The 21,998-nt window shown below is 44.2% G+C and overlaps 1 protein-coding gene across 3 annotated transcripts in view; it reads left to right on the top strand.

The window, feature by feature from the left end:
• The window catches only part of tp53bp2a (tumor protein p53 binding protein, 2a), a 31,062-nt gene extending 16,043 nt beyond the window's left edge, over positions 1-15,019 (top strand). For 2 of the 3 annotated variants that reach the window (XM_062463359.1, XM_062463358.1), the window contains 12 exons: positions 1,640-1,687; positions 2,286-2,469; positions 2,581-2,634; positions 4,438-4,548; positions 4,664-4,788; positions 5,202-5,625; positions 6,235-7,085; positions 8,026-8,163; positions 8,553-8,686; positions 10,808-10,974; positions 11,416-11,615; positions 13,724-15,019. In XM_062463359.1, the coding sequence (XP_062319343.1) occupies positions 1,640-1,687; positions 2,286-2,469; positions 2,581-2,634; positions 4,438-4,548; positions 4,664-4,788; positions 5,202-5,625; positions 6,235-7,085; positions 8,026-8,163; positions 8,553-8,686; positions 10,808-10,974; positions 11,416-11,615; positions 13,724-13,765 (2,478 nt within the window). In that variant the 3' untranslated portion in view covers positions 13,766-15,019. The remainder of the gene's footprint in view (positions 1-1,639; positions 1,688-2,285; positions 2,470-2,580; positions 2,635-4,437; positions 4,549-4,663; positions 4,789-5,201; positions 5,626-6,234; positions 7,086-8,025; positions 8,164-8,552; positions 8,687-10,807; positions 10,975-11,415; positions 11,616-13,723) is intronic. The other variant, XM_062463360.1, reaches the window with a different exon arrangement.
• The last annotated feature ends 6,979 nt before the right edge of the window (positions 15,020-21,998 follow it).

Raw genomic sequence — 21,998 nt, 5'->3', positions numbered from 1 at the left:
TAGCCTATGTTTCTGGTCCAGTCTCTTTCTTTTCTATTTTTCCCCTCTTTTCCTCCTCTCCCTCTCTCCTTCGAGAAAGAGAGGAAATCTTTCATCCGCCTGTTTTCAACTACTCTGGTTGCCATGGAACCTTCTGATCAATGTAAACTAACGTCGCTCCTCACCTCTTGATAGAGAGGTGGGGAAAATTGTCAAGCTAGATTAAATGATCTTCAATCGCACCAGATGAGGTGGAGAAGAGAAGCGTAGGATCAAACACCTTTTAATGTTTTGGGGGATTTCTCAAGATAACACTTTCCAACTTGTATTTTAATCCAACGTATATTTTAATCAAACTAACGTTAGAAAACTTTCACTTTGGTTGTGTAATTGTAAATTCTTAGGTATGACGATTGCCTAATGGGTGCATGGTAAGAAAGTGCTAAGTCAAAGTTGCATTGTTACAGATTGAGATAATGCCCTACACATTAGCTGGTCAAAGTGTGTAAAGGTGGAAATTCAAGTGGCACTGTGTAGATCCGAACAGTCAAGAGATGTGGTTTTAATACAATTTATTTGGACTATACAATTACGTAATATTAAACAAAGCTTTGCTGATCAGTCATAACGAAGGAGGTGCTAGCCACAGGTCGTTCGCCAGAGTGATACAGAACAATCATAAACGCTACCTTATATAAACGTTAGATCAAATGGCATTCTATAAGGTCAATCCATCAATGTAACCAAGTCTATGATTGGCTAACTCAATTCAGTGACAGTTTGAAACAATACATCTCTGTACCATTTGTCCCACAGTCCTTAGATGTGGCATCTCTCCCCAAACCAGTAGATAGTAAAACCACAGGAGTTCACCAGTCAAATGGTCAACTGTCCTTTGTGTGGGCAACTTCAAACAAGTATTTGATTAACCCCACCCAATGCAACAGGAAGGGTCAGAGCAGCTTGATCAGTTAAACTGCTCCCTCAGATCACAATAACAATACAGTTGAATCCACATTGTCTCCAGACCAGCTGTCTCCTCCTCCCCAGGTGTCATAAACTGCAAATGGCATCTCTACCAAATGGAGTTGACTCTTCTTAATCAACTTTAGACTTCCGTTAAAACACATTCCTCATATATGAAACACACACATTATAACTGTATTCCAAAATTTCCACGACAATTGCCCACTAAAAATTCAAGTTCTCAACTGATTTCCTCGCTGTAAAGCAGCCTGGTTCAGTTCTTTATAGCGTAAAGTGTTGAGCGTGGGAGGTAAAGGTGTGCTTATGTGTGCGTGCTTGGGTGCACTGAATAAGCCCCTGTGAGAAGGATATTTACCGCCACTCTGCCTTGAATCATAATGAGCTGGGCTTTTTCACAACTGCACAAAGACACTGCTCTCTCGGCCACTCTCCTCGCCAAACAAGCAGTGAGGGTCTGAACTGACATCACTCGCCAAGCATGCCCAACCATACCGAGAGAGGTGCCCAGAAAGATGCCTGTCTAGAATCTTCAGTTGGTCCTACACATGCCAGGAGTTGATCAGAGAAGAGTTGAGAGGCTTGAATTGGGAGAGGTCGGGAGGGAAATAAAAAGGAGTTTGTCCAGTCAGTGTGTTTGAACTGTCATTGCATTTTGTGTTTTTGTTTTCTCAAGAATGGCTATCCGGGTAAAGAGAGGGCTACAAAAGACGCTCTTCCTCAGGTAACTACTGCTGGAGTAATGTCTCAGAACTCTTGTATGATCTCTTTAGCATGACTCGGCAGAACATAGTGACTGAGATTTACTGTTTTTGCCTCGACTCCCTAATGCAGGAGACGAGCGGGTTTACTGTTTTTTTGTTTAGTTTTTTTGTACTTTTTGTAATCTGACTAATTGCATAAGATTGTTTTTTTAGCACAAAAGTTCAGATTCTCAATGAATCTAAATTTGGGTAAGAGGTGTAGTAACTTTATTATTAACGTTTGTATCAGTATTATACTTCATTAGGCTTTATAATGTGGGGATTTGGGGATTTTCTCCAACTCTGTGAAGGCTCTTTGAAATATGTTTAGAAACGATTGTATAAGGGTTTGGTAGTCTAGTTTGTTTCTTCATCTACTGTGAAGCAAAGGGAGGTGACTCCATGAATTTTGATAGTGTGTATCTGCATATCTGTCTGGTTGCATCTTTTGTCCCCCTGCCTATTTTTCTTTTTCTGTGTACTGTATTTTTTTGGTCTGACGAACACATACCCTCTGTCTTTCTCTCAACCCCCTCCGTCTCCCTGCTCTTGCTCTCTCCCTCTCTCCCCTTTCTGCAGGTCCCCTCTGACAGTCAGGCAGGACAGCAGTCTGGCCCGTCCCGCGTGGCGGCGGTCGGCCCATATATCCAGTCGTCCACCATGCCGCGCGGCCCTGTGAGGCATGAGCTGCTGGTCAAGCCCGCCTACCCAGACGCCACCGCCACCCTGCCCTCCCAAGACCCCCACGCCAAGCCCAATACTGGTGAGAGAAACCCCTCCCTTTTACACACACACACAACCAAACCTCTTCCACCTCTCCAGCTGTCACCTCTTGGAGGCTCAACATGTGACAGGAAGTTCCCTCCCTCTGTAGGAGCAGAGGATCATGGGGTAGCGGGCACCTGCGACGTGACTCTAAGCTCAGAAGGTAGTCCATATCCCCGGTGCTGTGACGTTTTCCGCTCCTCCACCGGCAGCCTCTTTAACCACTAACCCAGGATCGGAAAAGCCTGCTTAGGTCCTTGGACCTTGTAGGGAGAATCTGACTTTGGGTCAGTGGTTAAGGACGGCTCTTACTCACTCTCTCTGTGCCTGAGCAGCCTTGAGGAGTTTGCTGTGTTGTGGTGCCCTCCTGTGGATGATACATTCTCTCTGCCCCTTTTGTCGTTTTCTTTTCCTCTTGGCTCTTCCCGCAATGGAAACTGTCCACCGGAGGGTGTCCAAGTGCACATTCACTTGGAGATTGGTCCTCGGTCTGAGTCTAAGGGTAGCCTCTGACCCTAGATGGGATGTGGGGTTTGACTCAGAGTCAAGCCTTGCTGTGTCTTCTTCTGTACCACATTTCACTGTGGTGTATTCTGTTACATTAAAGTATTACTTTTATAAGAGGACTTTTATACATGAGGACCTTCGGAATGTATCTCTCTGCCCTTGAATTGGGCTATTTGAATCAGTGTCCCCAGACATTCTCGGGAGAGGACGAAAAGAGAGAGGAATGGGTACAACGGGTAGAGGGTGAATGTGGATTCAGGGGATGCCGGTGGAAATATCCCATTTAGAAAAAGCTTTCTGTTGTTCCTGTCCTCCTACAGGATGAGTCAGACTTACTCACGCACTCCTTCACTCCCTCCCTCTTTCGCTCGCCAGCCCAGTCCTCCTTAAATAACTCCCTCTGTGTGAAGGGGGTGGGAGGTGGGTTGTCGTCAATAACTATGAATGACCGGACTCCAAAAACTAGTCGTCATGAATATGACACTTGACTCGTTGGACCTTCCTTTTCCTCTGTCTTTTTTCCCTCCACTTCTCCTTACTGGGGCCTCATCTTTCCATTCTCTCGTTTGTGGAAGAAGAGCAAGAGTGAAAAGTAACAGGTTTTTACCCCAAGTCTGCTGTGATGTTGCGTTCACTTCCACTCGACAAGACGATACGCAGTGAGAAAGAAGAGGGCTGGGGGTGGGGTGGGGGGGAGAGAGAACACTCACTTCCCTCCAACCGAGTGGCGGACGGATAGGGAGGTTCCTCTGGTGTTCCACTGGTGTCTCTGCCCGCCCGCCCTGCCCGGCCCCCCACCTGGGATGCTTGCCCCGGGGATCCTGACCCAGAGGATGTGTAGGGCTACTGGAGGTCTGGAGATCTAAGACACCTCTGCTTTTTCTCTGGTGTTTTTTTTTTTCCCCCTCTTGCATCCTCTGTAGAAGCCATGTTCTTGCTTAAGCCTCTGAAAGAGCTGCGGGCCAAGAGAAAAGGTATTATCTCTCCTTGTGTGGTGTGTGTCATCTTCGTCATATAGGACGCGTGGGTGTTGCTTGCTTGTTCTTCGAGGTACGTAGGTGCTTGGAACAAAAATAGGAAAAGGTCTGGTATTTTCATCGGCTTCTCTCCCTTCGTCATGTTTGTTTGGTTGCGCTGCCCATCTGTTTGAGCAGGTTTGTTGATTTCATGCTGTATGTCATTTCTAAATGGGTCAAATTTAACAAATGCGTTACCTGGACTGTAAATGGTCGCATCAGGACGTGTGTGTGTGTGCGCATGTGTGTGTTTTAGGGTGAGGCAAAAGCTATTCAATATTTGAGTCAGTAACCAATACAGTCCATCCAAATCATCATGTGGGACAGCCTCTTTCATCAGTGTATGTCTTTAAAATCCAACTTCTATCTCTCTCTCTTCTCTCTCTCTCTCTCTCTCTCTCTCTCTCTCTCTCTCTCTCTCTCTCTCTCTCTCTCTCTCTCAGCCAAGCTGTCAGAGTGGGGTCCCCCAGGTTCTGAGTCTAACATCACTAGCCATGGTTCTGCCTCCACACTACCCAGAATGACCTCCCACCCCAGCCCCAACTCAGAGCAAGGTAGCCCTCCACATACACATACATGTACACCCTCATACACACTGGACACGACAACACACCACATGTTCCACATGCATTTTTGGAAGTTTATGGTTGTGTGCATGTGCGCCCACAGATGAGAATGAGGTGCAGAAGAGGGACAGGCGGGTGCGCCCCTTCTCCATGTTTGAGCCCACAGAGTTGCCAGCTACGTCCCTTCGCAAGAACCAGAGTAGCGATGATCTTGTCAGGGACGCCCAGGTGAGAACTCTGCTCCCACACACATCAGGTCAGGTGTGGTTCCTAAACATGCTTATGGCAAGAATTAAAGCAGCTCCACATACACACACTGATTCCATGAGTTGGCAAGTGGCAATGTTTATCACAAAGGGACTTTTTAAATAGATTACAGCTCTTAAAACTGGGGTTAGGATGAAGCAGGCCAATGACGAGGTTGGGAAACCCACCATTGAAATAGGATAGAAATTCTGGATCTTGGCCACATATTGTTTGTTGTTGCTCATTAACATAGGTCCTTACCTAATTAGCCTTGAATTGAGTTTGTTCATACTTATGGCATTTGAAGAGTTATTGTAAATCACCAAAGAAGAGCATCTAAAAGCCAGGCTAATTGTCATCTTATCTGCTCCTTTCCTGTTCTGCTCCCTCCCCAGTCTGCTGCCAAGGGCCCGGTTAAGGTGCCCCCCCCGGTCCCCAGTAAACCCAAAGGCCCCCCTGGCGGCCCCTATGGCAAACCAGGCCTCAACACCGGAACCTTCCCCAAAGCCAAGCCTCAAGGTCCCCACGCCCAGAGGCCCCCGTCTCGCACTCCCCTGCCCTCATCCCAGAGCCAAACCCTTCCCCTGCCTTCCAAGCAGGACCCACCTCCTGCCGCAACGGTCAGACCCTTCACCCCGGAGCTGCCCTCCTCCAAGGAGGGCTCCGGCCAAGGCCAGAGCCTGAGGAAGCCCCAGACCCTGGCTGCCAGCTCCATCTACTCCATGTACACCCAGCAGCCCATCCCAGGGAAGAGTTACCCCCCGGTGGTGCAGGGGGTTCTCTCCCGCTCCCAGAGCCGGGGTAACGGCTTTGTTAGTGGTAAGAACAACTAAAAAAACTCATACTTCCTGTGCGCTACCTAGCTATCTGCTACTATGCTATTTTGTACACCTACTCCTTTGCTACATTGTCACTCCTTTACTAAGAAAAGCTCCATTATATGAATCTTCAAGCACCATTATGGGAATCAAATTTGAAAGCTTGTAAGTTGAGAGATCCATCCAAGACTTAAAATTAAACATTAAGTTATGCTAACCCACTTTACATACACACACATTACCCCATATACATACAGACATGCAGATGTTCTCCTGTCTGTTGGTCCTGAGTCTTTTCTGGCTCAGCCAGAAACCACTCACACTATTGCAAGCATACAGAAGTACGGTGTATTGTCACACTCATACAAGAGCAGATTCACACACCACTGGCTAGCTAGGTGGTCAGGAGCGTAGCCATCTGCTCCACCTGTCTTCTTCAGGCAGAATTATGTTTAGAAACTCTTAAGCTGTGTACTGTCAGGCAGATCTTCTCAGAACAATACATTCTATTTTATCAAACAGCTTGCTCAGTCGATGTTCACTCGCAGGAAATTGAATAATATACAGTCGTTTTTACAAATTCTGACCTATTTTCTGTCTGTGTGTTCAGTGTACGGCAAGCCTGTGATCCCAGGCGGTGGTTCCCAGCACCCAGAGAACCCCTATCTGGATCGTCCCTCTCCCGGCCCAGAGGCCGAGGTGGACCACGCTGTCCCACAGGCCGGAGGCCCTACGGGCGAGGGCCAGCCGGAGGCGGAGCGCATTCCACGGCCCCTCAGCCCCACCAAGCTGCTGCCCTTCATCTCCAACCCCTACCGCCACCAGAGCGACGGGGATCTGGAGGCCCTCCGGAAGAAGCTCTACAACGCCCCCCGGCCCCTGAAGAAACGCAGCTCCATCACAGAGCCCGAGGGCCCCGCGGGGCCCAACATCCAGAAACTCCTCTACCAGAAGACCACACTGGCCGCTATGGAAACCACCGTCACCACGCCCACTATGCCCACCTATCCAGGAGAAGGGGAACAAGAAGGCGAGGCAGGGCCTGCCATCCCGGGACCCCAGGCTGGCGGGGAGAGCAGCCAATCAGGAGTGACGCAAGAGGGGGTTTATATCCCCACCCCGGAACCGAATGCCACCCCAGTCTCGGCCGAGCAGACCCCCCCCACGGAAATTCCGGAGACAGACACAGAGGACATCATTCCCCCTCCTCCCCCATCACACCCTGCCCCCAGGCCCGAAGATGTCCTCTTCCCCCTACCGCCCACAATGGCCAGCGTTGAGGAGCCCGTACCTTCCAACCCACCACCTTCCAACCCGCCCACTCCACCAGAGTCCTTCGTAGAGGAGTTCCCTCCCTACCCCCCACCCCCCTACCCCAGTGGGGCTGAACAGGAGGCTCTGGGGGAGGACACCTTCAACATGAAGGCCCCGGAGGTCACAGGACAGATCACACTGCCACCGGTAGGCCATGTCCTGTTCATGTTTGTGTGTTTGGGGTACCAGAGACCATGTTCCTTCTGAGTTCAATGATGTCTAAAGCTTCAGTCAATCAGAATACTCGTCCTTATTCAGATACACTGCTAGCGTTCAGTGATGTACTGAGTACATAGCAGTTCCCCGTGCCAGTCCTGAGCCCCTAGCCTGTACTCTCACAGCTTAGTGTGCGTGTTCCTTCACATGTTGTTTGTCAGGACCAGAAAGGGTCGTGGGTTGTTGTGCTGGTCCAGACCTAACATGGCCACCAGTCCTGGCCTTGCTGTCACCAAGGTCAACCCCCTCTCTTCCCACTGTTATATAACTTATCAGTAGACGTATTGTTTTGGAAAGAGGCGGGTCCTGTTTAATTCTGCATTATCGGATGACACGCCCTCCCCCTCCCACACACACACGTCCAACACCAGATATGATGGCGTCATTACCAATCCGGTAAATAAACTCCATTATTCCCTTAATGCCTCTATCAATCCCCTTCATAAGAGGGTTTACCACCAGGGATTCTTCCTCGGGACCCAGAGGGATATGAATGTTGTGACCCATTTCTGCCCCCCACCCCCCTCACCAAACCTTATTGGCCCCCTCCCCTTTGCAAAGGACCCAAAGGGGTTTTTAGTTTTATGGGAAGTAATCGGCTTGGGGATGATTTTCAGCGAGACTAGTCAGTTTCCACCCCTGTTCTATAGGTCAGTCGGTTCGATAGTGAGCCCTTAGCTGGAATGGGTCAGTTACCTTTCAACCTCCACCTGAAGTGTGTGTGTGTGGGACCCAGCGCTCTGCGTTGGTGGTCAGACCTGAGACAGGACTACACAAGTTATCATCCACAGCCTGGCCCCTGGGCGCTTCTTGATGGCTGCAGAGCGCTCTTCTCACCCGTGTGTGTCTGTGTGTGTGTTGGCACGTGCAGGGCAAGCGGACTAACCTACGTAAGTCGGGCTCGGAGCGCATCGACCACAGCATGCGGGTGAAGTTCAATCCCCTAGCGCTGCTGCTGGACTCGTCCCTGGAGGGGGAGTACGACTTAGTCCAGAGGATCATCTACGAGGTGAGACACAGTGGATACAAATGTCAGTTCCGAGATATTAATAGCAGTGCGTTGTATGGTTAACCTAGAGTTATGCTGGATCTTTTCTGTACTCGCTACTTACTTATTATTCCCCTCTCTATGTATATTTATGTATACGTGTGTAGAAATGTGTTCTTTATGTACTATAGATTAAAATAATGTGGATACCTGCTTGTTGGACCTCATATTCCAAAATCATAGTCACTACTACAGTTATAGCAGAAAAGTGAAAGCAGGTATAATGTAGAAGAAAAATGGGGACCAACTATGTATTAATTCCAATGATTTTGGAATGAGAGGTTCGATGTGAGAGTGTATTTTACAGTAGAATATATCTTAACATTTCTCTCTCTTTCTTTCTCTGCCAGGTAGAGGATCCAAGCCTGCCCAATGATGAGGGCATTACTGCTCTCCATAATGCTGTTTGTGCCGGACACACGGAGATTGTGAAGTTCCTGGTGCAGTTCGGCGTTAATGTCAACGCAGCTGACAGCGACGGGTGGTGAGTTGAAAGCAACTTCACTTACTCTGCATTGTTTCTGCTGTTGTTGAAACAACATACAGTTAGGTCCATAAACATTTGGACATTGACACAATTTTCATCATTTTGGCTCTGTATACCACCACAATGGATTTGAAATGAAACAATCAAGATGTGCTTTAAGTGCAGACTTTCAGCTTTAATTTCAGGGTATTTACATCCAAATCAGATGAACGGTGTAGGAATTACAATACATTTTATATGTGCCCCCCCCCCTTTTTAAGGGACCAAAAGTAATTGGACAATTGGCTGCTCAGCTGTTCCATGGCCAGGTGTATGTTATTCCCTCATGGGAGTTATTTCATTGACAAGGAGCAGATAAAAGGTCTAGAGTTCATTTCAAGTATGGTATTTGTGTTTGGAATCTGTTGCTGTCAACTCTCAATATGAAGTCCAAAGAGCTGTCACCATCAGTGAAGCAAGCCATCGTTAGGCTGAAAAATCAAAACAAACCTATCAGAGAGATAGCAAAAACATTAGGTGTGGCTCAATCAACTGTTTGGTACATTCTTAAAAAGAAAGAACGCACTGGTGAGCTCAGCAACACCAAAAGACCCGGAAGACCACGGAAAACAACTGTGGTGGATGACAGAAGAATTCTTTCCCTGGTGAAGAAAAACCCCTTCACAACAGTTGGCCAGATCAAGAACACTCTCCAGGAGGTAGGCGTATCTGTGTCAAAGTCCAAAATTAAGAGAAGACTTCACCAGAGTAAATACAGAGGGTTCACCACAAGATGTAAACCATTGTTGAGTCTCAAAAACAGGAAGACCAGATTAGAGTTTGCCAAAAAAACATCTAAAAGACCCTGTACAGTTCTGGAACAACATCCTATGGACAGATGAGACCAAGATCAACTTGTACCAGAATGATGGGAAGAGAAGAGTATGGAGAAGGGAAGGAACTGCTCATGATCCAAAGCATACCACCTCATCAGTGAAGCATGGTGGAGGTAGTGTTATGGCGTGGGCATGTATGGCTGCCAATGGAACTGGTTCCCTTGTATTTATCGATGATGTGACTGCTGACAAAAGCAGTAGGATGAATTCTGAAGTGTTTCTGGCAATATTATCTGCTCAGATTCAGCCAAATGCTTCAGAACTCATAGGACGGCGCTTCACAGTGCAGATGGACAATGACCTGAAGCATACTGCGAAAGCAACCAAAGAGTTTTTTAAGGCAAAGAAGTGCAATGTTCTCCAATGGCCAAGTCAATCACCTGACCTAAATCCAATTGAGCATGCATTTCACTTGCTAAAGACAAAACTGAAGGGAAAATGCCCCAAGAACAAGCAGGAACTGAAGACAGTTGCAGTAGAGGCCTGGCAGAGCATCACCAGGGACGAAACCCAGCGTCTGGTGATGTCTATGGGTTCCAGACTTCAGGCTGTCATTGACTGCAAAGGATTTGCAACCAAGTATTAAAAGTGACAATTAGATTTATGATTATGTTAGTTTGTCCAATTATTTTTGGTCCCTTAAAAAGGGGGGGGCCACATATAAAATGTGTTGTAATTCCTACACCGTTCACCTGATTTGGATGTAAATATGAAATTAAAGCTGAAAGTCTGCACTTAAAGCACATCTTGATTGTTTCATTTCAAATCCATTGTGGTGGTATACAGAGCCAAAATGATGAAAATTGTGTCAATGTCCAAATATTTATGGACCTAACTGTATGTGACTGGAGCTGGGAAATAAGTCTGCATGTCGGCATTTTTCAAATCATACTAGAACGCAAAACCTTTTAAAAAAAAATATATATATATATATGATGTGAAAGTTGAAGCGTTAAAAAAGTCACTCAATAGAATAAACAAAATGTTTAAGGTCACAGAATACTCATAATCTGTAAAGTAGGTTGGTTAAGGCATGTCTCTTCTAACTGATTTCAAATAATCTTTCAAATAAGCAAAAATCAACAAACATACAACAATTTTCACTACTTGAGGACCAAAATACCAGGTCCTGTCACACTTGATGATTATAAATATCACATCAGTCTATCTATTATATTGTTTTTTTATATACTTCCCTTTTAACATTAAATTTGTCCCTATTCCTCTGTATTTTGCACCCCAGGACCCCCCTGCACTGCGCAGCCTCATGCAACAACGTGCAGGTGTGTAAGTTCCTGGTGGAGTCGGGGGCGGCCGTGTTCGCCATGACCTACAGCGACATGCAGACAGCAGCGGACAAGTGTGAGGAGATGGAGGAGGGCTACACACAGTGCTCCCAGTTCCTCTATGGTCAGTGGAGATCAGTCATCATTAATCTTCTCTGGTTCTCTCTTTGCTTATCTGGGCCACTAACAGTGGTGCGGTGTGCATACTGTATATGCAAACGTTTTGGTGCTCTGTTGAAAGTATGTATGTGCATAAATGTTTCAGTGAACAATGGTTTCCCTGAGCTCTACAACGTACAAATGTAAACTCCTTTCCAAACATTGTGTTACAAACATGTAATTCAAAAGATAAAGATTTAGTGTAACGTCTCGCTTTATTATTTGTAACATTTTAAAACATGTCACAAATCTTTTTTCGAGGTGCGCTCCAAAAGTTTTATAAAATTGTACTGAACTCTTTTAAAGTGTCACTTATGACATAACTGCGTAGTTTAGTGGATGTACATGTGTGAGAATTTGATCATGGACCATGCCAACCTCACCCCTCTCTGCTTCAACCCCCCAGGTGTGCAGGAGAAGATGGGCATCATGAACAGGGGTGTGGTCTATGGCCTTTGGGACTACGGCAACGAGAACCTTGACGAGTTGGCGTTCCGTGAGGGTGACTGCATGACTATTATCCGCAGGGAGGACGAGGACGAGGTTGAGTGGTGGTGGGCACGTGCTGGTGATGCGGAGGGCTACATCCCCCGAAATCTCCTTGGGGTGAGTCTCAGAGCGCAGTGACCCCTGACCACCCAGTTCAGTGGCTGCTTTATGTACATAAATCATTGCCACCGCTGTTCAGAATTATATGGAATGTCATGTTTTCGCAAGTACATGACTTTAGAGATGTCCATTCCACTGAACTCAAACAAAGTCACTTTTAAACTTCGCAACTGGCACAATGACAGGACGTCAATCTCTTGCAAAGTCACAACAACCAAATGAACAACAGACCAAGTACAGCAAAGCATATTCTCCTCAGCCAATGACAAACAGGGCACAGGATAGGATTACGTTACCAGCAGTGGCGGTCCTAGCACATTTGGCGCCCCAGGCAAGTTTTTCCCTTATACCCCCTCAATATCAACTTATTAATAAGGACAATATATTGTGACATTGTGTATACAATGGCTATTTCCAAACTCAAAATCTGATTGACAGTCGTTGTATATTGATGGTATACCACAGGTAAACCTTTCACAGATGAGATATATTACTGTTCTTGTTGGCAGCAGAACCCAAAAATGTTCCAGCTAGCTAACTAGCTACTAAGCTAGCAAACTCAATGAATCATAAAAACAGAAACATTAATTCATAAATAATGAATAAAAGAATTGCCAACAATGTTTATTTAAGATACTCATTCTCAAATGTAACCTTATTATACAAGTAGACAGACAGAAGTAGTGGAACAGGAGAGCAGAGTGGAGCAAGTAAAAGGGCTGTAAGAGATGAGTGAAGAGAGGAAACAAAGCCATCAGATTGGGATGCTAAATGTGTTGTAAACTTGTGTTTTGCAGTCGTGTCATTTTATTTAATATTTGAAAAATTATTTCAAATGTTACATTCCGCACACGCGCACCACCCATGTAAAATTACACCCTTCGCGCCCGCTGCTAAAAATATCTGAGTGAGTGTTTTCTCTATTTACAATCACTATGCCTGGCTTTAATTCCCTAAACTCTGGTCACCACTTGGTAAACACTTACAAATGTCTCTGCAGTGTTTGGCGATTTTCCATGAAGTCCCCATATAAGGGTTCAGCAGAGTCCACAAACAATTCTAATGTTATCTAGTTCAAAGAAAGTGGGAACAGTACAAACTAGAGAGGGTACAATTTCTGGGGAAATTGTGGGGTGTGCTCCTGTATTTCCTGCGCTTCCCACACAACAGAAGTGTAGTAGTTAGCTAGCTCTACAATTTACCGGGGCTAGGTCTGAATCTAGGAGCAAAACAGAGCACAGTTGCCAGCTGTAGGTATATGCAGGTAGCAACGCAAGTGCAAAATAACTATTTAACTGGTTGGCTCCATGACGCCGGATAAGTAGGGCTCGTGAGACTGCTCACCAAAAGAACGAAGGGGAACCCACTTGTCTAGCAGATTAAGACATGTTTGTAGGTACATAGCCTCAACTTTCCAAGACTTTCAGCTACGGTACTAATGCTGAGGTCTCGCTGATATCGCTGTCTGTCTTACTAGAACGTCATATCTATGCGTCGTTGCTAATGTGTGATGTGTTGTGACACTAGGCTAGCACTGAGTTCCCTTGTGCCACACAAGGCACTTTTTGCCACAAAAACTTAATTCAAGTCTAAACCGTGCAACAGAACGTAAATCCCAATAGAAACAATGCAATCGCTAACAAGATGAACCTTTTGACACCGACGTTGTCTATGTAGTCCAAATATTGAGGGATCCTTAGGGGTGTGAAAAGAAATAATAATAATAATATATATATATATATATATATATGAGAGAAAACAATGGTTGTGCTCGCTGAGGGCTTGAGCACACCGAATAAAACCAGGAAGATTATGGAAAAGTTACAGATCAAAAAAACATGTTCCACATAGTTTTCCCCCATTGTCAGATGTTAAAATGCCTTCCTTATGTTTTTCTCAACATTCTAAAATATCTAAGTAGTTTAGCAGTATTAGACAAGGTTTGGAATTATGATATTATGTACCAGAAGTAAACTCCTACCAGCTACATGAGAGACAAGAGAAGACTGGGTCCCTATGACCTAAGCTGAGGAAATCAGTAAGACTGACAATGATTTGATACAATGTATCAATTGCATGTTGACTTCCATTCTTCTCTACTGCAGCTGTACCCCAGGATCAAGCCCAGACAGAGGAGCCTTGCATAAGGACTGGTATACCTGGAACACCGCCTCTCAGAAGACAGAAATGTTTTTGTCACAGGCCACTCTGAACTGCTTTAAGAGAGGCCCCGCGGTCAGATGAATGAACATTGAGACCAAACTACATGAAGGAGTTTCGAGCAACTATGAACTGTCCTCTTCCAGATTGGGCCTATTATAACCACTGACACTGTGGCCCTCGCCCAGGCACTTTTTTTCTATTTCAACACAGAGGGAGCTTTCCACACATATTTTTCCAAGACCACTGTAGGTGTTTAAGACACGAATGACTTTACGTTTCTTTTGTTTTTGTTGTATAGTTTTTACTCAGATTTAAGCATCTGAAACTGTTTGTCTAGACCAGAAGTATAATGTCAGGGGTACAAATGGAACAGTATTTTTTTCCAAGTGATTTTAGTTTTTATAGTCTAGTTTAAACCTGTCTTTCTTCTGGTTAACAGCCATTTTACTGTCTAGAGAGAGAGAGGGAGCTAGAACTGAATAGGGCACCAGAGAGTGAATGAGAGTGATAGACAAAGAACATGATTGTTACAGGAAGCTGTTATAAGTGTGTGTTTCTTGTTGTGTATACCATGACAATCTAACAGAGACTCAGTACTTTGACAATGATGTTTCCTGTGTTTTGTGACCATGTCCCTGTCTCTTCCTATCCACATTATATTGGAGAATTGTATTCAGCAGCAACCTCTACCTAGTTTTAAAAAAAGAATTATGATTAGTTGTATGTTCAGTAAGGCAGTAATGTTGAATGAGCTATTGCCATAAATTTGGTTGTCCATGATGTCAGCATAACCTGTAAATGTTTTTAACGTTTTTCTCTGGGTTTATCGCTGTTTATAGCTCTGCTATAGAGATTATCTATCAAATTCACTTGTGTAACACAGTTGTTATACTGTCATAATCAAGCTTCATGTTGTAATACATGTTGTCTTAAACAGATTATATGGACTATTTTAAGAAAGAGAGAAAATTACATTTAGATTAAGTATAGAAACTCTTATCTGTGGATACGGATGTAGCAAACTGTGAAAAGGGGAAACCTGTGTCTTCTTGTCAAATCATGTGACCCCAGTAGCTGATCCAATCCAATTTATAGTATTTCAGTATGATCTTGACATATCTCTGTCTACACCACAAATGTATTTATTTTTGTTACCTTCAATTATCACCTTTTTTCAAGACAATAACCACACATGTAGAATTGTGAACATTTACAATAAAATACTTTGTGTAATGATATCTGTGGCAGAACTTTACTGCATACACTGACTGACCACCAAAATACCAGTATTTATTCATAGATACATTTATAATAGTATTTATAGTTAATTAAGAATTGAATATACATAACTTAACTGCATTTTTTATTATTAATCTTTGTCTATGCATTATTCAATATGCTGTGCTTCAGAAGTCCCATCTTGATTGGGAGAACTTGCCATATCTACACTGCAAACATAGTTCTTTTTTGTTTTTGCTCAAACATTAATTGAGGAAAAACAAAAACAATATATTAGTGAATTAGTCAAAGAAGCGTATGGAGCCACTTATCACCAATGGAAGCCCCTGTTATCATCAATGGACTAACATCACATAGCTTCACACTGCACCGGGGGGACTTGACAAGGATGCCCACTCTCCCCTTCACTATTCACCATTTTCATTGAACCATTAGTAGCAGCCATCCGTCAAAACAGCTAAATTAAAGAAATGTAAACACTAAACATACACCACAAAATCAGCATTTACGCTGATCATTCATTACATCTACAAGAATCCCCATCATTAAAATGAACGGGAACGGTACTGCACCTGACTACATCCAGTCTCTCGTCCAGCCTTACACCCCCACCAGCCACCTATGGTCTTCTTTGGACAACCGTCTGGTGGTCCCACCTCTCAAGAGCGCCCGCTCACAACCCAAGCTCTTTTCCTGTCTGGCCCCCCAATGGTGGAATCATCTCCCCACCTCCATCAGAGATACTGACTGTCTCTACATCTTCAAGGAAAGGCTAAAGATGCACTTGTTCCGGGAGTACAACAGTACTTAACCCTTGTGCTGCCTTCGGGTCACATGACCCGGTTCACAATGAACCATCGTTGTGTTTACCCAATTTTACCCAATACAAAAACAAATAAAAAGCATTTTCTTTTAACCTTTGCAATGTGGAGGGTCTGGTACAGCCCAACGGTTAAAAGAAAATGCTTCACTTTGTTTTTGTATGCGGTAAAGTTGTCGCAATACAACGGTAGGTCACAATGACTGATGGGTCAGAATGACCAGAAGATAACACAAGGGTTAAGAAAGATTTGTTGGGTCAAATGTTAGTTTATTTCCTCCAGGAACACAATGACACTTATTGAAGGACTTGCTGCACTTGTTGGTTAGTTGTAACTGATTTAACTGCTTGTACTCGCTGTGAATTATATTATTGTTGCTTGCTTTCCTCCAGGTACACTTTAGCACTTTCGAGGATCATGTTGTTTAAAGATCCTGTAAAGTAAATTCCATGTTTTGCTTCTAAGTACATTATATACGTGTGAAATGAGTTCCTGAAAGCATGTGCAAAGCGCTAAAACTTTGTCGCACTGAAATGTGGAGTTAGACCGAAGAACAGTTTCTCTTCCGTTTTCAGATCAGGTTTTAATGGGCGGAGCCAAAAATGCCCTATCTACGTCATTTCGCCCCATCTACGTCAGATTACTGAATGGCTCCTCCTGCTGTACTGTTATTGTAGCTTACATCAGCTAGCTAGCTAGCTTCAGGATGTCTCCCACCACCCGCAACTGCATCTTCCCCTGGATGCAAGAACTAGCTGCGCTGCAACGCCATTTAAGTTCCCTGTTGATAATGAAAGGAAAAATAGGTGGATAGATTTTATGAAGAGCCACGCTCATGGAAAGCTTCGGATAAACTCCAACAGCCGCCCCTGTGCCACTGACCATTTCATAGCGGACAGTTTTAACATGGACCAGAGACAGACGGGGTTCACCAACACACGGCTTCTCTTGCAGCGCGGAGCCGTACCGAGCATCGCCCCCCCGGCCGTTCATCCTCCGGTCGCACCTGGACCATCCACCGCCGCCAGCAGTTCATCACTCAGTTCTGTGTGTTTGTTATAATTATACTAGATAACTTTTCCAGAGGTATCTCTGCTATAATTAGTGCAAACCGCTAACTTGATATTAGTCTACTCGGTGTAGAATTATGGTATTTTGGTGAAATGGTAGCTAATGTGCTAGAAGTAGAAGTTGGAGAGCTCACTGTCTGCTGTCTCTGCTGTAAATGTTTACTCCTGTGTTACAGCTCAGGGGAATATTTCATTTATATGCATCTGTATGTTTCACTCATTGAACAAATATATTCTAATTCTATACTGTTTTGTTCGGCTTGACGTAGCGTCCATTATCTGGGTCGTAGGTAGCTTACTTGAGAGAGGCGGCGTCTTCCAGTGAGGGTGCTGAGCTTCAGCTCCTTCAGGCGACACGCCCCCCCAGTCTCAAACAGAGAAGACTGCTGATTTTCTTACGATTTCAAAGCCTAATTTAACATACTTGTCTGTGTTTTTTTTTCATTCGAATTTGGATGGGTAGTTAATAACACATTATTCTGTGGTGTGGTGAACTTGAAACTGGTTTTTAATTCCACTTTACAGGATCTTTAATTGAAATTTGTTTAACTACATGCTCTTCTTGTTCCACCCATTGGCACTTATTTACTTTTCACAATGTATGCTTCATGTTTTGGCTACCCGCAATGTTTTTGGGGCTATCTTGTTGTTTATCATCATTGACCTATGTACTTTTTGTAAAGCTCTCTCTTGTAATTCGCTTTGGATAAAAGCGTATGCTAAATGACTAAATGTAAATGTAATTCTCTAATATTTCCAAATAAGGGACAGCAACCATATTGCATCTGGAAAAACTATAAAAAGATTACAACTCCATGGAAAACCTGTCCCCTTACATTCAAAACAATACACAAAAATACACCCCTCTTGTTCATCACTCATTATTTTCCAACAGTCATGAATCCATTGACCTTGTTTGTCTGAAACCAACCTCAACAATACATTTCCATCAACATCCACATATGATTTTAGACTGGGGGGGAGGGGGGAGAATTAGGAAGAGGTAGCCTTGTCAAGTTGGCTGTTGCAAGGTATGTTTGATGTTTGTTTGTCTTAGTTAATTTGTATTTGTCACACGTCAATAGTGTCACAGTCTTTTCATAAAGAAAAAAGAAGAAAAAAAGAAAGGTGTATGGAAGGGGTTGTCATTTTATGATTAAGGCTTACCATTTAAGTTATTTTATTTATAAATTTGTAGATTTAATTGAACTAATATTAGATTACTAATTAAAGCTACCCACTTTATTCAATTTGGCGCATGTATACAATTATCCAGATACAATAATCTTTTATCGTGGGTTCTTCAATAAACAAACAAAGACTTGAAGAGAAGGTTCTTTATATATCAGAATATATCATGTCTAGTATGCAACGGGCTTACAACATGAAACATGCGACTTTGTGAGTTAACCTCTAGTAACGCTCTGGGCATGCGCCATCTAGCTGATGGTCATAGGCTTAACTGAACATAGCCAAATCATTAAATGTTCATATCATTACATCTCCCTTTCTTAACATAAAAGTATACTTTACTCAAGACAGCACTCATAACTTAACTACTAAACAAGGATTGTTTAAATCTGTTCAATCAGTCTCTCAGGTGGCTTCACATCCCTAGAGGGTCTTGTAAAAGGTGGTTCCTGTACAGGAACTGGTGCTTCAGCTGGTGGCTTCTCTGCGTGTTGAGGTTGATCAGCAGCATCATCAGTCCTCTGCAGTGGTGTAGTGATAAAAATAGATGTGGGTAAACTATGAATTTTAGAGACGAGCTTTCACGTCTGTTTCAACCCCCCCCCCCCCCCTCCCCACGCATTGACCGGACCGTGAGACACACATTTCAGCCCCTTCACAGAGGCTTGACAACCCTGTTTATTTATTCATTTTACATTTCATTAGGCCTATTTGGATGGAACCGGTAAGGTTGGCTTGTATCTGCATCATCGTAATTAAAAGAACGTTAATAATAGTAGGCTAGCCGTTTGTCCCTGTCTTAATGCGATGTTGTGCAAACCAAAACAACGTTTACAAACGTGAATTGATCACTCTGTTCTTGAGGCCTTTTGCGGGCATCTGTGGGAGTGGGAGCACTCGATGGTCTCTTCAAAAATCGCCTGATATCCATGGCTAATTCATCCATTCCGAACAGGTAAACTAATCCACAACGTGTGTGTACATAGCCTACTTCGTGGATCCTGATTGGTGTCGCCGCCGCAGCCGCAACGCATTGATTGGAGGGTCACAGACCCTACAGCGCAGATGAAATGATTCAGACTACAGCTTTTATATGTTAAACAATATGAAATTTAGTCTTTGGTGTTCTAAAATCTGAACCGTCTGAACAGATTTCTCCACTAACCCATTAGACTGTGGGTAGTGAGGACTCGATGTTGTGTGCACAAAATTCCATTCTTCCGCAAAGCATCTAAAGCTTGCATTGGAAAACTGTGGTCCATTGTCCGTAAACACTTCACTCGGCATGCCATGTCTGGAAAACACTGCCTTCATAGCTGTTATCATGGCCTCTGCTGTCGTGGAGCTCAGTCTACATACCTCTGGATACAGCGAATAGTAATCAGTCACTACAACATAGTCTTTCCCAGCACAAACAAAAAGATCTGCGCCCACCTTCATGTATGGCCTGTCGGGCACCGGGAGGGGCAGTAGCGGCTCGGCAGGATTGCTTGCTTGATATTTCAGGCATGTTGAGCAGTTCGACACCTCATTTGCCACATCTTGATTGATACGCGGCCAGTACATTACTTCGCGTGCCCTTTTCCTACACTTTTCAATCCCAAAATGCCCTGCGTGTATCTTCTTGAGCATTTCTTTTCGCAAACTTTTTGGGATTACAATCTTGCTACCCTTGTAGATGATGTCTTCCACTACCGACAACTCTGCTCTGCAGTTCCAGTACTCTGTTATATCAGGTGAACAACCTTGCTTAGTGCTAGGCCATCCATCTATGATGACTTGACGCAATCCTTTCAGAGTTTCATCCTTGCTAGTCTCTGATCTTATTTGTTTCATTCTCACGTCTGCCACAGGCATTGCGCTTGTTATCATGTCCACATATGTGTCCACATCATCTGACATAGCGCCGTTCGCTGGCTCTTTCCTTTCGGATCTACGGCTCTTGACAATGTGTCTGCAGTGTACATAAGCTTCCCTGGCGTATACATCACAGTCAATGAGTAGCGTTGCAGCCGGATCATCATTCGTTGGATTCTTAGCGGGCAGTCATTCAGCGGCTTTTGAAACAATGCAATCAGTGGCTTATGGTCTGTTTCAACAGATATGTCCTGTCCTGACACAAATTGATGAAAACGTTCACAGGCGTATGTTATGCTCAGCAGCTCTTTTTCTATTTGTGCATAGCGCGTCTCTGCATCCGTCATTGAACGTGATGCATATGCAACCGGTTGCCAATCTTCATATTTTTGCAACAACACAGCTCCAAGTCCGCTCTGTGATGCATCAGACGAGATTTTGATGGGCTTCGCTGGGTCATAGAACCTCAGCACCGGTTCCAATGTGAGCTGTGTCTTTAAGTCTCTCCATGACTTTTCATGTTCGTGGTCCCATTCCCATTCTGTTCTCTTTTCTGTTAGTTGTCTAAGGGGTGCCATGCGTTCTGAAAGGTGGGGTATGAACTTCGCCATTTAGTTAACCATTCCATTAAACCTCTGTACATCCTTCTTACATTGCGGCCATGGCATGTTCTCAATGGCTGACACTTTTCTGGGATCTGGTCTAATTCCTTTGCTACTCAGAATGTCTCCAACAAACGTCAGTTCACTCACCCCAAGCTGGCATTTCTCTTTGTTCAACCTAAGATTTGCTTTCCTTGTTGCCTCCAGCACATTTCTCAGTCTCATCATGTTCAGCCTTGGTACTTCCCCATACAATGATATCGTCCATCGATGTGTCCACTCCGTCCAGATGCTCATAGATCATGTGAATTGTCTTATGATACACCTCGGGTGCTGACGCTATACCAAAAGGTAATCTAAGGAATCGATATCTGCCAAACGGACTGTTGAACGTGCACAGCTTTGAACTTGCAGTGTCCAGCTTCATCTGCCAAAATCCGGAAGATGCATCTAACTTGCTGAAGTATTTGGCGTTTGCAAACTGTGACATAATTTCCTCTCTGGTGGGAAGTTTAAAATGTTCTCTCTTAATTGCTCTGTTCAAATTCCTTGGGTCCATGCAAACTCCTGGTTTTCCGTTCTTTTTATTCACTATGACAAGCGAACTCACCCAGTCAGTCGGCTCGTCAATTTTTTCAATCACATTAAGTCCTTCCATTCTGTCTAACTCCTCTTTCAGTGGCTTTTGAAGAGCAAATGGCACTTTCCCACATGGATTGATTACTGGCGGCACGTTCTTGTCCACTCTGATTGTGTGCTCACCAGGTAGGCATCCTAGGACCTGTATCATTCATCGAATGTATCACCGGCCAAACTGGCTAGTGAATTTTTATTAACACCCGCCAAAATGAATTTTAACCCGCATTTGGCGGGTGTTAATTTAGAACCCTGCTCATGACGTAGCCTACTTACCATATAGCAAAGTTCAATGGCAATCAAAATTTCAAAATAAATTTATTTTTCTAGTATGCATTCGCCTAGGTAAATCCACCTAGGCGAATGCATACTAGCAAAAGAAATACCCATTTTAACGGGGGGGATCTAGCTATTGTTATATTTTGTTAGCTAGCTATGAGTGCTGACAGGCAGGCCCCCAAGATAATTTATTAAACCAGTAGTAGGCTATTATCTTGCTTGCCAGCCGGTCAACATAATATTGAGTTTATTGAAAATTTGTATAATTACCAGTAACGTAATATAATTTTAAAATTAAGCTGTAACTTAATGTGCTCTTGGGGGCCCCCTGGTGGCCACGGGGGCCCCAAGCAGCCGCTTAGTTCGCTTATGCCTTGGGCCGGACACGGTTCACTTCTAATTTCCCCTGCAAGAGGGAATGGTGATCGGCTATATAGCATCCTCATAGTGTTACGGCCACGGCCTTGTCCCTGTCCCTTTTACACCCCCTGCTGGTTCTCCTGTATCATCCTGCCTAGACCC

The sequence above is a fragment of the Osmerus eperlanus genome, chromosome 6 (genome assembly GCF_963692335.1).
Source record: "Osmerus eperlanus chromosome 6, fOsmEpe2.1, whole genome shotgun sequence".
NCBI lineage: Eukaryota > Metazoa > Chordata > Actinopteri > Osmeriformes > Osmeridae > Osmerus > Osmerus eperlanus.
The sequence above is the reverse complement of the archived record's forward strand: the minus strand, read 5'-3'. Positions and strand labels throughout refer to the sequence as shown.